This window comes from Pundamilia nyererei, unplaced genomic scaffold, assembly GCF_000239375.1.
Source record: "Pundamilia nyererei isolate P.nyererei 1_Seehausen unplaced genomic scaffold, PunNye1.0 scaffold00211, whole genome shotgun sequence".
Taxonomy (NCBI): domain Eukaryota; kingdom Metazoa; phylum Chordata; class Actinopteri; order Cichliformes; family Cichlidae; genus Pundamilia; species Pundamilia nyererei.
The window spans coordinates 449,773-467,694 of NW_005187612.1; the positions used below are offsets into that span (position 1 = coordinate 449,773).

Here is a 17,922-nt window from a genome sequence, read left to right on the forward strand (position 1 = left end):
GTCTTTTGTGTCCTTTAAAAGTCAATTTCAGTCTGTCAGTGTTCAATAGTCACTCTGTGTGTTTGTATCCAGTCGGGTTATAAATCTATCAGTTCATCCGGCTCTTTGGGCTGGGCTCGCCATCCAGTACTGGAAAACGGATCCTCGATTCTTTTCAGGTCCTCAAAACCAATCCAATCCAAATAAGCAAAGGGAAAAAACCTGACTACGTGAAGCAACAAATGCTACACGGGGCTTCACAGTGCTCACGTTGGCTCACGGCCTTCGGAATACACTATCATTATTTTCACCGAAAAAGGACTTTTACTATCCAGTTAGCTGCTTCACCGCACGGGTAACGGATCTTTCACCGTCTCTGTCTATGCGTATCTGACTGCTACGCGAAGGCGCACACAAGTGTCTGAGCAGCGCACACAGATTCAGACCAGCCAATGATTGGTTGCTCAGTGGATCTAATGAAAACACTCCACACCTTTTATCCACAAATTAGTTAATCTTATTTTTACATGCTTTTTATCAGTATTTATTATATTTAAATGCTTTTATTAATATTTATTCCCATTATGAAATGAGTATTTTAATCAAGAGTTTTAATATTTATGCTTTTAATCCTGTTTTTAACACTGGGTTGCAGTAGATAATAGGACTCATTTCCTTTCTTACTGTGAATAGATTGCTGCCATTTATCTGCTAAGTGTGTAACTGTAGCTCAGAGACGAGCATAAAGAAACAGCTAGCTTGGTTGATCCCAAATCTGCCAAAGAGCTCCCCAAAGCTAATTTAAATGCTATGTTTGTTTAGTTAGTGTATGTTTCATATGACCAGATGAGCCGTTTCTCCATATTGCTAGGTATGTACGTTGGATGTAAGGGCTGCTGAGCAAACAGACATTACGATGATATAAGTCCTTTCCTCTTACACTCGGCTGGAAAACTAATGTATATTTACCTGAAAGTCAGATAATTTAAGCTTGTTTTTATTTTTCTGCCATACTTTGATTTCGCAACAAATTCTTTATTAAAGCTTTCCTGCCTTATGCACTGCCACCTCCTCTTTTCCTCCCTGTCTTATCTCCTTCCCTGTTTTACCATTATCTATCCCTCACCCTGAGTCATTCCATTTTACTCACTCCCTCGCTCCCTTCTCAATTCGACATGGACATCCTCCTTCTTATCCCACTCGTTTCACACTCCAATTTATCCATCTTATCCCTCTATCCTTCCTTCCCTCTCCAGTCCCAACTGCCCTCCCCCCGTACTCCCTCTGCCACCTTCACGTCCTTCCACCTCCTCTTTGCCTTCATTCCTTCTGTTCTTTTGAGCAAGGCCAAATCCAATCTTTTCCACACTCCCACTTTTCCCACTCGTTCTTTCAGTCTTAGTATCCAGCTTTTTATCCTTTACCATACTCCCACTCTTTCTCCTTCCGCTCGCTTCATTTCTCACCCTCCTGCCTCAAACATTAGAAATATAGCTGTCATCTTGTCTGGTTTTTAATTTCCTCCATCCGTATGGTTCTTCAGAGTGAAGTTGCGCATTTTCTTTGTCTTTTATTTCCTTGTATTGCTGCTTCCCCGTTTTCTGGTCTCCTATGGCCACAACAAACTGCGTCCTCCTCTCTCTATACTATATTCTTTCTATCTTCCACTTTTATTTCCGCACAGCCACCCCCTTCTCCCCTGCTAACGAGCTCTGAGTGAAGCGACTGAAAATGATATGCAATTAGTACTCAGCCTTCATGGCCTCTGTGTGCACGCGTGCACATGTGACAGATTGAGACAAAGTTCTCCGCGCTTGCAGCTCGATGCCGTGCTCTCAGGTACAAGAATGAGGCTAATGTACTTTCCACTTGCAATGTGATGATGTAGGAATGTGTTTGGTAAAGGTAAGTAATATGAGTGTGTCCATAATAACAAAAGAGAAAGGCAGAAAAATAATCATATGCTGGCAATGTCCATATAGATTATGAACATATTTAAGAATTTAATGGGGAGAAGTGGGTTTGTCTGTCACAGGTCAGTACATTATACATCCTCTATGATCTCGTGGCACCTTGGCACTGTAACAGAGCGTAACTCAGAGCAGACGTGATGATTCATTTTAATAGAATTACATTTTAATGAAACCTTCATTGTACTCTTGACTCTGGAGATGACCTGCAGTAATTTTAGGATGATATTTAGGATGAGTTTCACGGGAACAAATGTAACAAAACAAATGGCAAAGCAGCCAGATGCATGTAGTTGTGGTGTAACACTAGTAGTGGCATGTAGGACCCGTTAGTGCTACTTTGTGCCTTATTTGGCACAAAGGGATGCATGCATAAAAACTGGTCCTTCGTTACGGTCTTTCTCTTCCTCTTTCTACCACCTTAAACTTGAAATTGAAGATAGGAAATGAGTCCTATGTCTACTTTCTTACTGTGAAAAGATTGCTGCCATTTATCTCTGTATAATTACCTTTAACTACAGTACGAAGCCAGAAGGAAAATATGGGATCAGATGGGTTCTAGATTCGTAGGAGCCAACGGTGTCTGACAACAGAGGACTTGTACACAATAGGAATGGAAAATTCCACAGTATATCAGGTATATATTAGCCTACAGCTATGGCTTGTTAAAGGCTCTAGATCCAAAGTACCAGGCAAATTAATTTAGCCATGTGTCATGAAAACAGGTTAAACTAAATAATCGGGATTTGTTAGTACATAATCTAAAAGTTTCGTGAACCCTTTAAGATGTACATGGCCATAGTGCACTGATTCAGCATTTCCAGTGCAGGATATCTTGAGGAAAGGAACTGGCTCCATTGTCTTTGATGGGAATATTTTACTCAATCAAACATGACGTTTAGATAAAAAGACGTTAAAGTCGACTCGGTTAACGGTGATGTCTTGTTAGGCTGCAGCTAAATCCTCTCAGGTTGAGTGTGTTGGACTGATAAGACGTGAGCTAGCTTGGATAAAACATTTGCACTGGTGGATAAACAATATGCGCACAGTCTTGACCTCGACTTCAGATGAAAGGGTTTACCTCATCTTTGAAGTTTCTCGGAGGGAGACATGGTAAGTTCAATTGGAGTTTAGACTTTTTGCGAAGACTGCAAGAGCCGATTTGTCTTGGTGTCTTTAATGTAGAGCTTGAACGCCCGAGTGTAGAATGCGGATTTGGCTATCAGGACTTTTCCTTCCAAACATAAGGCCAGTGACTCTTTAAAAGTCAATGCTTAGAGTCCACAAGAAAATGTGCGTTTAGCCATCAAAGCTGAAATATAACACAGTATGAAGACCGACCTCCATACTTCAGATATTTCTTGGCTGTCTTTGTCCTGGTGAAACACGGTTTATGCTGCTGGTCCCCAAAAAAGCTTTTGTTACACTGAAATCTGACTTGCACTGTGTGATAATAGCAGTCATTAATGAATCCAGCTAATGCTGGAAATGCCCAATTATTGAACCTTTGTGTAGTTCCATAGTTGATAAAGTGTATATCTTATTTATATCTCTAGTAGACTGGTGTTTCAGAGTTGGTCTAAGTATTTACAGGCAACTTAAGTAGCCTTAAGTGAGGTTGTTGCACAGATCGTAGAAGTAAAGGCCAAGTAATGTATTTGGCATTTGGGTTCTGACAGCATTTAAAAAAACAAAAGGCAATTCTGGCAGGGATGATAAATAAACTTGTCAGCTGAAACGGAGCAGAACAGATCCAGTATTGGACTGGGCATGTTGAAGGATTTATACATTCTTGGTATTTTCAGGACAAAAAATATTGGTTGTATTGAAGGTATGGCCTTAAAGTCAGAATAATCCGTACTCCAGAATTATTGAAAGAGTTGAGTACAAATAACCATTTAATAAAAATCTGTGAAAATATTCATGTTTTTAGATGCAAAAATGTACCACGTACACAGATATAGTTTGTTGTCATTAATAAAGGTGGAAAGGACTTGCATTTCTACAGCTACAAAGTTTGCTCAAGGTAGAGTTCGTTCCCTCTCGTTGGCTTAGTGTATAAAAGAAAAGAGCAGGCAGCTTTGTATTGCATTGCATTTGTTGTAATCATTAGCTAAACTGGGGAATATGCTCTACTACACCTAAAAACAATTGACAAGTGCCTTAAGGCAGGTGAATAATGTCTGAATGCAGTCTAAAGTTGTTGTACTGTGGTGGGTTTGCGAGTCTGAACCTTGTCATCATTTTCAGTTTGTTGTGCTTACTTGAAACGAAATAATTTAATCAAATTTCCACCATCTAATTGACAAAGAACAAACCGCAGGGTAGTGCTGCAACTCAGGAGTACCTAGTTTGGTGGGCTCTAGGCGAAATATAATTAAACTGCTATTTGTAGCCTGCCTGCTGTGCTCGGTGCATGAAGGGTACTTGCATTGGAGAGTGCACACACAATATGCAGAAAAGAGGGCGTAGAGGTCAACCACTTGTGTTTTTTTTTTTCTTTCTTTCTTTCTTTTTTTTCTTTTTTAAATTAGCCAACTTTTATAAAATTACATGTTGGCCATGGGTAAATGGATCTGGTCACTTTTTGGCAAAGTTTGCAGTCTTACTAAGCCGAATGTAGTAAAAATGAGTAGATGTGTGAAAAGGCAGTGGCAGCTATCCTTGGCACAGCTGCATTAGTGCAACACATAATACACACGTCACATTAAAGAGAAACGGTCTGAATTTTGCGCTGTCAAAGTATCAGACTTTATTTGACAGATAAATTTGTAGAACTTTAAACTATTTATTTTACATGATACATTCATTGTCAATTAGTTTAAAAAAAGATTAGCACCGTAGTGAAGTCGTGCTCCGAGGACGAACAGCAGCATCTCCTGGGCTTCGCTCAAATACCTCAACTGTACGAGTGTGAGTAACTTTTAAAGTGTGTATGTGAGAGAGGGGGGGAAGTAGCTGCAGTGTCAGAAAAGTAAATGCTTTTAGTGGCTGTTACCTTACTTTAGCCATGAAGTGTGTTGGTGTAATCTGAGGCTACACTAAAGTATCAGGTGTAGAAGCAGAGAGCTGCGATGGGCTGCAGAGTGTGTAACCGGGCTGCTTAAGTAGCAGGTCAATTTTTAAACTTTCTAATTTTGTTGATGCTGCAATTTCTGGGCTCCACATACTTTTAGTTGTGTATATAGGAACAGAACATTACTGTACAGAGAACTTCCAGATCTGGCATATTTCTCGCATTGAACCATAAAGCACAAACGATGAGATTGAAGAATATTAATAATCCATTTATTAATTATGCATATCCATAACCCATATTTTTTCCAGTTACAAAGTATATATTCAACCTGATTTTATGTCCTAGGCTTGCAAATGAGTCCTGCATTATATATGTAGCATGTATATTATAGTAAAGATGGTTATGAGATTCTTAAACAAGAGAGAAGAGAGAAAGGACACAAAACATCAAATAGTGACGTTTAGACAAACAGCATTTCCGTTTGGATATTTCTTGATCTTTCACTCCCTGCTTTAGTCTTATTACCGCAGGTCATTCTCAGACCGTGAGATTATTTGAAAGTGTGGAAATGTGGATCTGTAATCTATTTGAGTCGGAGCTTTCAGGACATATTATACAGCTAGCTGCATTATTCCTAACCTGAAGTTCTTAGCTATCAAACTCTCGTCCCTGCTTATAGTATCCAACTTTGTTTCCGTACAGATGTTTCAGGTCAGTCCTAATAAGTCTGGTTAATCCTGTGTTCTCTACTTTGCCAGAAGTTACAACATGTAGCATTTACCGTCCTCACATTTTTATTGTAGCCGAGCAACAGCTCTTAGGCTGTAGCGCGGCATTTACTTCACTGAAGGCACATCACCTTCATCCCCTTCTTGCATAGTTGGGCCACATTGTGTAACTTGCTAATGATCCAAATGACTTTTATTCTGTAAATGACTGCACTGAGGGACAGATGTTGCTGCAGGCGCTTTAATTTGTCGGAGCCAAATTAGTATACAATGAATTTCATAAACCTTCAAGGCGCTTCACTCAATCAGAATAGCCTTATGTTTTCCAGATAAATTATGTACAGAAGGAAATCTAGGTCAGACTTGATCTGTGCAATAAAAAAAGCCAAGCGTTTGACTCTCAACTGAGAAAATGTTTTGTCATCTCGTTTGTCATTGAAATATTTATTTGCATAACACTAAAGAAGTTCAGTAGGAACACAATTTCCATTTTCCATCTCATAAGGCGTATATTAGAATTTCAATAGTTGTCCTTTTGGGTTTGTTTGTTCTTTTTTTTCCTTTCTTTTTCTTCTGCATTACTTTTAATGAATATCTGAATGCTCTGCAGATGTCAGTGTGTTTATGTTAAGTGAGCAAGTTGAACTGCTGACAGAAGGAGTTACTGTTAAAATAAATTTGTCTTCACCAATTATTATATGTATTATAGTTTTATCTCAATTATTAGCCTCAATAAAATTGTACACAACACAAGAGAGAGAATAAAAATCCCTGTTCCTGTGTACTGTCGGGCAAAGCTCTATAGCCCTCAGAGGCTAACAGTGTGGATACATAGTGACCAGTTTTTGTTGGTAGTATTCTCAGTCTGGTTTCGAATCTGTATCCTAATTAAAAATAAAATAAAATGCAGAGAAACCCAGAAATTTCCATAACTGCTGTTGGGGGCATATCCCAGTGTGTCTCATTTCATCTTGTTCTTTTGTTATTGGAAGATTTGCGTGGAGCTGTCTAACTTCAAAGTTCCAACTTATTCATGAAAGTGGAACAAAGACATGATGTTGGCGCCTGTCCAACTTATCAAGAGAGAGTTGGTGTCTTCTACCAACACATTTCACAGCAGGCTGATGCATAATCGTCCTTCTGTTTAGCCAGGATGTGGATGCAACAGAAATGAGACATAAAGGAGATGAAAGCCAAAACAGTGACCATGATCTAAGCTTGTGTGCCAAGATGTTTCTCATTCATCCTTCAAGCTGGAGAGGTTGTGTAGTTGTTTGTCTTGGGCAGCGGGTGGGCTGTGTGAGGAATTACATCTCCCCCCCACCCACACACTGTGTCTGTCCACAGCTGCATTTAAAATGTGCCCCCATTAAAATAAACAGGAAGAAGTATTTTTATACATTTGGTTGTGTGTTTGACTGCACAAGGTCATGAAGCTTAACCTAGAACACCTCATTGGAGCTTTACATTTAAATAAATGCATTCAGATGAGCCAAAATTGATGTTAAGGGTTACAGCTCATGGAAATGGGAGAAACTCTGTCCCTCTTGCATTTAAATTCCTTCTTATATTGAATAATCACTGAATACAGATTTACATAATGTACTGCTGTTTGTGTTCATGCACTTGCCCCTGAGTGATGATGCATTTCTAGAGTTGTGAATAAAGTGTTTTGCATATGTAAAACAATTTGTATACTTTACGTTTCTGATGTTGTTTGAAATGTAACATAATAATACACAGAGCTGAATGAAACGCATGCTGTGAGCATCTTCATCTGTGAGTGACACATTCAAATTTAATAAATCAAAATAGTAGTGATCTATTCATCTTTGTAGCACCTTAGCATGCCTAATAATCTCTAATGAACACTAGTTATGTTACCTGTTTATCACTTGGTTAGATTATGTTAAATTGGATTTACTGTGCCCAGCTTGTTTACCCCTCTCTCAGTGTCCTGGAGTTATTGTTTCAGCAGCATTAAATTAGTAGTAGGCTATCAAATGCATTGTTTGCTTGTCAAACACTCCAGATTCATTTCCTCAAGTGAGAAATTAAACCCATTTTATCTCCAGACCCTCTCTGCCCCGATTTTATGCCAAGAATAGCTAAAAAAATCTTACATTAAGGGAAAAGTAGTCTTTCTGCTCCCATAAGTCTTGTAAGTGTGGGAAAAAATGTTCTCCACAGTGACATCAAGGGAAATTAAGGGCTATTCAAACCATACTCAGGTTGTCCATAATTCACCTCATCGCCTCTCTCTCTCTGCAACAGTGTGGACCTGGTGCATGCTCAGATCCATGTGTGCGAGGGCCGCAGCCTGCCAGAACTCGGCCTCAAACAAGACAAGATCAGGGTGAATGGCTGCGCAATCCAGTGTAGAGTGACAACCGAGGACCCATCCAGAGGCTTCCAGCCAGACACGGGAAGGATTGAGGTAGGCTTTATCTACAAGTGCCCTCATTGTGTTCATTTGCTGGTGTAGTGAAGCTATTTGTCTACTAAGAAACCTAATGAAGATGGCAAAGGCCAAAAGAGGCCAGCTGATTTTACAAAATCAAAAAGCTTTTTTGTGGCGGTTCAGAGGGTGTGAACAAGACTGCAAGAGTGAAAAGGTTCTTTCTTTTTGGCCAAAAATGCAGGAATAATATTATTATTTAAAATTTTATGTGTACATTTTCCACCAGTATCCTGCGATCTCTAAATTCACTAAATCTGCCAGAGGAGTTGAGTGCACTCTATCAAAAGCCAGTGTTTGCGGCATATCAAATTATTTTAACCTTGTTAGTTTATACTCAAACAATAAGAGCCTTGGAGCCGACCATGCGTGCACCTGCATCGTGATCTTGATTTCTGAAAATAGAGCCAGTGATTCCAAACGAGAACTATTCCCATAGCGATATGATATAATTTTCCTGTTTTAATGAGAGAGGAGTATTCACATCCAGCACGGCCTGGGTGAGGCTGCTGCTACTGACAGGAACTAGAAATGTGAAAGCTTTCACTGATGGGTGCATTTAAACTGTTAGACTGAGTGGGTTCATCATTGTCTGGAGGTGGGGGTGTTGAAAACATTTCTTTTGGTTTACAAGTACTCTGTTCCACATTTTGATTAAAAAGAAATGGATTACCAATGACTTTCTGGTCTTACCAATTCTGTTTAAAAAGGGGTGAACTAGAAGTTGTTTTGCATATAGATTTAAATTTAATTTGTCATTTCATTTGGCTCCAAGGGGTTTTAGTTTATTAGCGGGATACGTGGCTCAATGATCAGAGTTAATTTAACCTGGAAATATCAGCGCATTAAAGGAGCCATCTCAGAATTTTCTTAATTTTAAGTTGTATTATAGTAAGCAGCACATATTCCAGGATCACCTTTAAATTGGCCTTGCAGGACCAAACATCGAATCTGTTTTTAAATACCATCCTCATTAGATGGCATTCTCACGTTCATTACTATTCACCGTGAAAATTATGTGAGAAGAGGGGCCATGAAGGGGCTTGTGACCTTTCCATTTCAAGGACTTTCCACCTTGTTTCTACTCCATATTTGTCCTCTTCAGCTTCCCCCTGCAATTCTCAGAAACAGTCCTCCAACCTACCACTCAGCTTAACAATAATGTACATATTTCACACACCTAGATTCCTTCTTCATAGAGCGCTCACTCTTCTTTTCAGCCATTTTATTAATTTCCTTCTCCATTGGGTTTATCCTGGTCTCTTTACCCGTCATCCTGCACCATTTACCTGTGATTTTGAATGAGGAAACACGATGGACAATAGAGGGAGGCCTCACCACCACCATGCAAGGTGAATGAAATAAACACAATCAATAAAGATGGAGGAATGGGACACCAGGCACTTAATAAATTATTGCTGGATGGCCGTGACTGGTCGGAGGCGGAGCAACAAAGTAAAAGGTGAAGGGCACGAGGATGAAAGTTATAGGTTGTAATTCACTTGAGGTGTCCGAGGAAAGTCGAGTAATTGTCTTTGAGAAATAACGACACTGAAACTTCTGCGCAGGGTCGGATCAGATACAGATAACCCTTAAAACACGATGCTCCAAATATTTGAAACCCACGTGGTTGTAGCACAGAAGGTGATGGATTTTCAGCAGTGCTGTGTTTCAGGAGGAAAAGACTGGAGCCACACACTACTTCCATAAAGCACCAAAATAACTGTCCTTTACTTGGATTAGAAAAAACTTCACGTTAGAACAGCATAAAAATCTGCAAAAATAAAGGTGGGATATTTGATGTTGGAGGTAAAAAGGGAACAGCACCACATCAGAGCCTATTTTTATATCTCATCTGTATGTGAAGAGCAAAGTGATGCAAAATAAAGGTAAATACTTGGCTCACATTTGCAGTACTATTCCTTAGTTTTCTGGGGCTGTTCACTGTGCGGGTGTGCGCTAAAGCAAACAAAACAGGGAGGAAAAATTGAACTTTGATAATAATAGATAGCAAGATTTGAACCTGAACTTCAAAATCAATAGGCAATGTTTTATTTATTATAGGAATGAAGTCATTACTGAGTTTTTCTGGGGCTTCTAGTTACTTTTCTCACCAGTATGGTGCCATACTTGCACCAACACATTCACCCCCAGGCAAGTTTCTGCCCTGAATAGATTTAATAGATGTGTTGCCAGGGAATAATGGATATGTTATATAATGTTAAAAAAATTTGGTACATTTTGTTTTTTAAATAACAGTTCAGTAATTTATGCCTTTTTAGACTTTTTGGAAAACAACAAAGAAGTTAAATTTGCTTAAAAACAACTGAATTTCAGTAAATCTTTACAAAATTAACCAGCTTCATGCAACACAGCAAGGTTAGTGTTTAATTTGCACAGTGTGGATATACCACAGAGGTCTGCATACACTGAGTGATATTAAAATCTCACAAGTTTTACTTGTATATTTCATGTCTGCTCTTAAATAGGAATTTCCTTGGGGTGTTGACTACCTGCAATATATACAGTTTCCCTAAACTACTGTTTTCTCTTCTTCTCTCGGTTCATATTTTCCATAAGATGCTTTGCTTATGCACCATTAAAACATTGGAGGAAGCAGAATGAAAAATATGCTAATGCCTTAGCTTTAGGGGAGCGTAGCCTGGAGCAAGTAAAATGGTGTTTAGGCATAGGAGGCACAGAGGAGAGGTTCATAGAGGGAGAAATAAAGTAAGGTGTGAGCGAGGGATGAGGAGTGATGGATGCCGTAGTGCAAGCACGGCAGCAGCCCCGTCGACAGAATGACTGGGAGGAATGGACTGCCTGCTTTAGAAGGCGAAGGGGGGAAGAGTATTAAAGCAGCACCTTGACATTTTGTATTTTAATCTATTTTTCTTCAGACGCTCTTCACATTCGGTGTGTTTGCGAGTCTTTCGGCACGTAAACGCTGTGATCAGTTTAGCTTTGTGAGATATGAAGGTGATTCTAAGAAGCACAAGTGGAAAAACCTTTACTCCCATAGTGTGATAAGTGGATGATGAAAGACTATTTACTGAACCCTGAAATCACGTTACGGCTGTAAAATAAAGATGGTGGAAATATGGTTTTGTTGTTCACAGCGGGGGAAACAGTGGGGGTGAGTTTGAGCTTGCTTCATAGTATGCTGAGGTATTGAACCGAATGATTAACATGTGATCTAAGGGAGCAGCGATCACCCTTTTTTCATCTCGTTTATCTGCTGATCCATCTTCAGAGTTGCTCCAATGTGCTCGTGTCTTCCTTTCCTCTTAACTCTGTCCTCCTCTCTCCTTGTCAACGGTGCCCTTTTCTCCCAGTTTCCCATCGTTTCCACATTTGCTCTCAATCCATTACGTCCAACTATCAATCTTCCCTCATCCTTTCACCTTTAACATCCCTTAACCTTTAACATTACCAACAATCTCTTATCCAATCCTTTTCTCACATTTGTCTTTCCCAGCTTCGTCTCTGCAAGGCCAAGTCCTGCTGTTCTCCTCTCCTCCAAGTGTTCATTTTATTCAACCTCCTCCTGTTACTCAGAAACTCATTTTACATCTTCCTTTTCCTCTCACTCAGTCTGCCTCCACTCTGTCCTTCCTTCCTTCCTCCCTTCCTGCTGTCATGTCCTGCTCGGCGTACTAAACCAGGGGAACAGAAAACCCTTACTGGAGCAATACCAGACTACTTCATCTTCTCCTTCTTCATTCATTGTCCCATTAGTCATAATGTGACGATCAGATGAGGATTTAACTGTCCTCCCATACATCACTTGTCTTTTCTCTTCGACGTGTCGACCAGCATTACTCACATCTGTGTCTCCACTTCCACCCCCCCAACAGCATCCTTCTCTTGTTTGTTTCTTTTAATGGAACACATTTGCATGCGTCACTCAGCGTATTTGATGTGTTTAAAAATGCTTGTGCACGGGTCTGCAGGCCTGTGTGTGCCGGTATGTGTGCCTCGTTCATCCGAGGAGCAGTCTTGAGTTTGAAAACAGGTGGAGTCCTAATTAGAGGAAGTGTATTTGTCTTGCCTATCATCATAAAAACACCTTCAGCTGCACACCATAAACAGACCGGCTCGATCTTATTGGTAGTTTAATCACTGGTATCTTTCATTTTCTTCCCTGCCATTAACAGAGCCGCCAGTCAGCGGTGTAATCAACTGGTGACTGAACTTGGTCTGTTATAAGTTTGAACTCCTGCTTAAAAGTTTTGACTGTTGATCGATTTCCTATGTGCTGTTTTTGTTTATTTTTGTGATTTAGGGTTTTTAAAAAGTGGTTAACATAAGAGGAATTTTGACAGTATGTTTTCAAAACTGTGGTCCTGCATTACACTGTGAAAGAGGCTCAGAGTTGGGTCTTTAAAAATGCAGGTATCTCATTGGGTCATCTCATGATGCCTGCTACCATTACCTGCAGTACTGTGAAAGTCTTGGGCAAATGGATGCAGTGAGTTTATTTGAGCATGTAGAAACATAAACGAATATAAGGCAAAAACTCAAAAATTCAAAGTCAATATTTGGTACGACCACCTGTATTCTTCAGGAATGGCTCTACATGCTTGTTGGACATTCAGAGCTCCCCTTTCGATGCTGGGTGCCTTTTTGTTCTGTTCTGTCAGATAATCCCACACTCATTCAATAAAGCTGACATTTTAAAGTTTCAGCACCTCATCAGACCTGTTGCCACTGATTTTCAGTCCAGTTCTTGTGTAATTTGGCCCCCTCAGCCTTTTCTCCCTGTTTCCCTGCCTCAAGAATGGCTTCCCGACAGCCACACGTCCACTGAGACGGTTTCTGATGAGGCTTTAGTGAACAGTGGCTGGATCGACTGAAGGGCCAAATGCCTCTCCAGGTCCTGTGTCAAGTCTTTATTGGATTTTTTCCCCCTTGTTTCTTATGAAAATGACTTTAAGATGCTTTAGATGGCTGGGGTTGCCACTCGCAGGGAACACTGTACCGCTTGCCAGGTTTTTAGTTAATAGATGAATACTTTTATTTTAAGCTTTTGTCTCTAAATTCAGCTAAAGAAATGGAAACAAATGTCATTGTGACAGGCTTTTAGTAACAAAGTGCCTTAAGGTGCAACACTAGTTAATCTCTTGAGTTGGATGCCTTTCAATGCTTGAATGAGTCATTGGTCAGTAGCTTATCAAACGAGTAAAAACAAACACTGAAAATGGTCAGCTACAAGGACTGCACTGCACATGTGTGAAGAAGTCAATGTCTAAAGGAACCCTTTGCACAGACTTCTGCACAATACTGTATTCAGACCAACCAGTAGATGTGCATTCAGGAAAACCCAGATGAGTTTTTCGAGAAAAAGCTGCCGTTGAAGAGAACAAGCAAAGGAAATGTGGCTGTTTGTCATAGCTATTTATTAATACTGTGCAGTTAATGTTATTATCGCGCAGTCTATATATGCGTACGCCTGATTTTTGCATCCTTGTTTATTGGATCCAGTGTAGCGTGTATTAAACTTCTGAGACTTCATAATCTTTAGATGCCTTAAGGATGCTATAATGTAATTTCAGCTAGTTTGAAAGTTATTAGTCCAAGTCTGGTGTAGGGCTTTGCAGTCTACTTGTGGCGTGAAAGAAAAACGGACCAATCACAAGGCTGTGAGTAAATTAGATTAAACTGCTAAACTAATACCCACAGTGACACGTAATGATGTAACCTTGGCGGTCTGTGCGCTCATAACTCAAGGACTAGCAGTATTTTCCATAATGGTAGTAAAAAGTGTCGAGGTCAGCATTTGTCTATAAAAAGCGGTTTGTCACCATTACTGGTAATGATAATGGTAACCTTATTATTTTATACGCAGATTAAAGTCATTCCCTCGCAGAGAGACTAACACATTGGGTGCAGTAAACCGTGTCATGCACTTATTAGTCAGCAGGATGTGATTTTCCCACACATACAGTTTGTAGATGTGGTGATCTTGCATCATCACATCTACAATCTACTGTCCAGTGCCTTCACGAGAGGAAACATCTCTTTTGGTTTCCGATAGCACTATACAAGGATTACACATAAAGCAAGAAAACGGAGTGAGGGGCACGTTCACATTGCCCCTTGTTAACACCCCCGACCCCTGACCAGAACACCAGACCTGCAGGAGGGCAAACCAGCAGCTCTGTGGCTACAGACACACATGCAGTCGTACAAGATGTGATTTCCCAAGAAAAATGGTTTGACCTTGAAGGTCGTGGGTGGGGTGATTCCTCCCGTGTGAGCGGTGTCTACGCAGGCGGAGTTTGTTGAATCGCTGTGTGAGGAATATGTTTTATCATATTTATGCTTTTTTTTTTACCCTGTTTTTGTATCTCATGCATTGAATGCAGCATTTTCCCATCTTTGCCTCTCATCACCATGGTAATTATAGGCCCATACCAGCCTGTATTTTTACAAAGTGACATTTCTCCCGTTCCTTTATTAGTTTACCCTCGACTGAATTGTCTGCTCATCCATTTGGTGTGCCTCACTCTGCGTTCCCACCTCTTTCTCATCTCTCCTCTTTCCATTTGTATTTTTCACTGCTAATTTTTGTTCATCAAAGCCAAATATTTGCTTATAATGTGCACGGAAATGATCGTGTTTGCAAATCCTTTTAATGATTTGATAAAAACAACTATGGAACATGTTGAGAGACCGTCTGTGTTTGTATTGAGTCAAGAAAGTCTCAGTGAGCAAAGGTTCTTACTTGGTTGCTGTAGCTCATTCAGGAGAAATCTATTTTCATTCAGAGACCAAAGCTTATTGAAATTGGGGAAATATGCACGAGTGAACATCGTGAAATGCTTTGTCTCCCAATTTTCACTTAAACTGCTCCAGATTCCAGGTGTCAAAGAAAATCCCGACTGTTATGGATAGTCGATGGCATAGATTTTTTTAAATTTTTTAATTTTTTATATAAATCGTTGCCGTTCTTCGGTAGTCTTCAATTTCCAGCGACACAACTCCTCCCAGCAATAAGAGCATTTGTGATTATCTGGTTCTTTTTTAAAAAATGTTACAATGAGACAAATTGAATAATTCTAATTGGTCTGCCGACGAAGTGAGGAGTAAGTGGATACATCTCGGAGGAATAAAAGAAGCAACAAAACAAATGAGTTTTCAGGCATAAATCCCACCACTCAGACATCATTAGGAGTGATGAGAAAACAAAGCAGGAATTAAATGCTCAACAAAAGGTGTAGTTTATCAGCAGAGGAATGCACATCTACAAGCTGTTGCCCCTGCTATGCACACAGTGTATTCTAAAAAATATTCAGACTTGAGACATGTTGTAGATTTAATTATTGAAACATAAAATTACAATCTTTGCGTCAGTCTTCACTCTGGAGGAGCCCAGGAAGACGAGCTGCTGCCTTTTTATTGTAGCTGTTGGGGATAATGAAGAATTGATGACTGTGAAAACATGTTGTTTTTTTTTAGTTTTTTTTTAAAGAAAGTTAGTTTTATACGAAGACTCACCAGACACTTCATTAGGTACGCCTTGCTTGTGCTGGACTGGACACTGTTTTGCCTCATCCCACAGGTGTTTATAGGAGTGAGATCTGTGGAGACTGTATAGAAGCCGTATTGAGTACCGTGAAGTCATTTTCATGTTCAAGAAACCAGTTTGAGATGATTTAGTGTGACTGTAAAGGGATGAACACAGTCAGCAAGAGTACTGAAAGGCTGTGGCATCTCAGCAATGCTCACCTGGTACTAAGATTTAACTAAGTGTTAGCCCATCTTCACATTATGAAGGCATAACACATCAAATCTGCTCCAAGGTTTGTGTTCAGAGATGCTCTTCTTCATACCCTGATTGTAATAAGTGGTTACTTGAGTAGGGGTCAACCCTTCTATCAGCTTGAAGCAGTCTAGCTATTCTCCTTTGACCTCTGACATTAACAAGATGTTTTCTTCCTGCCGCTTACTGAATATTTTCCTTTTCCACCTGATCATTCTCTGTAACCACAGAGTTGCTCATGTGGGAAAATCCCAGTAGATCAGCAGTTTCTCGAATATTCAGACCAACGCGTTTGGCACCAACAATCATGCCACGTTCAAAGTTAAATCACCTTTCCTGCCGATTCCGATGCTCTGTTTTAACAGGTTGTATTAGCCATGTCTACGTGTCTACATGCATTGACTTGCTGCTATGTGATTTCCCTAATTAGACATTTGCATTAATGAGCAGTTGAGCAGGTGTACCTAACAAAATGTCAGGTGAGTGTGTATTCTAACAGAAACCCCAGCTACATTTCTTCATATTTTCGACCAGTGTGGTAGTTGCCATCCTTTTCTCCCTTATACTGCATCTTTCTCTGCTCCCACTGTATCTTTTCCCTTCTATTATCCCTTTCACCCTCTCCTGGATCCATTTCCATCTGCCTTCCTCACTTCCTGCTGTCACTATCAGTTTCCCCCTGTTTTCTGCCTGTGTTTATGTATGTGATCTAGACTGTACATGCAGGTGTGTGGGAGTGTTGGTGTGCAGCACGTTCAGACGTAGATGTGCTGCATGCACACAGGTGTGTTGTGTCTATAATTGAAATTCCCTGCTGTTGAAAAGCCTTCTTGCCGTCTCATATTCCTGTCGTTTATGTTGTTTTTCCAGCTGATCCTCCCTCTCTCCTAACTCTCATTTATCATTCCTCCTGTTTTCTATCTACTCTCGCTATCACCCTCCCATCTCCTCTCTTCAGTTTCATATTTATATTTCTTTCTAGTTATTATTCACTCGTTCTCTGTCATTTCTCATTTTCCCCCCTGTGCACCTGCTTCGTGTCTTTTGCTCTTCTGTTAGTTGATTTTTGCAGTTTCATATTTCTTTCAATGTTTTCTTTCACCTTCTTGTCACATTGGTCCCCATCTATTTTTGCCTCTTCCTCTCTCATACCTGATTTCCACCTCCTATTCTTTCTTTTGCACCTCACTCTCATGTCACTGGTTAGTTTTTGCAGATTTCCTCCAGTTTCTCTCCTTTCATCTAATTTTTAAACGCTCGTTCTGTTTATTATCCCCCTCCTATTTTCATTTATTTCTACATCTTTTAAACACTTCTCCTTTCTCTATCCTTCCACTCATTCTCCCTCCTTTCATCCCCTCTATGGAAATCTTTTCCTTATTTGTCACTTAGTCCCCCGCTCCTCCACCTTGCTTCCTCCTCCCTTACTCGTTTGTCTAAATCGGATTCCTCCCTTTTCTCCCTCCTGCTTTTGTGCACACCTGGTCTCCCATTCACTCTATTCACAGTATATATTCATCTCTTTGCTCCTTAATGCTGCACTATTTGTCATTTTGTTTTTCTTCTCATACCTGGCTGTCATTTTCTCTCTCCTCGTTTTGTTTTCAATGTCTTACTTTGTCTCTGCACCCTGTGTATTCACAGCTCTTATCTGTGTTCTTTCTCAGTCTTACATTTTCTATGGAGGATGCTTGCATGTGTTCACACATCTAGTATTAATATAATACAATACTGCATGGTTACATCGAGTGTCATGTCTGTACTGCATTATTGAATCAATGCTTCAGGGAATACTTACAGGAAATCAGTACATTAGGAAAGGCTTACCTTTATATTTTTGCTACACAGTGTGCATATTGAAAGTGTTTAATTTAGCAACAAAAATTTGTTTCTCTTTAGTACTTTCCCTTTTTGCGTCGGCTGCGAGGGGATTGGAGTAACTGAAGTACTCTAGAAGTAGTTTTTTGAGATTATTGTTCAGGCACTTTCTCCTGTAGAACTTC

The 17,922-nt window shown here is 40.0% G+C and overlaps 1 protein-coding gene across 1 annotated transcript in view; it reads left to right on the plus strand.

Moving 5' to 3' along the window:
• Positions 1–17,922, plus strand: part of pcxb (pyruvate carboxylase b) — a 268,562-nt gene that overhangs the window by 75,773 nt on the left and 174,867 nt on the right. The window contains exon 11 of the mRNA XM_013914625.1: positions 7,971–8,133. Coding sequence (XP_013770079.1) covers positions 7,971–8,133 — 163 coding nt within the window. The remainder of the gene's footprint in view (positions 1–7,970; positions 8,134–17,922) is intronic.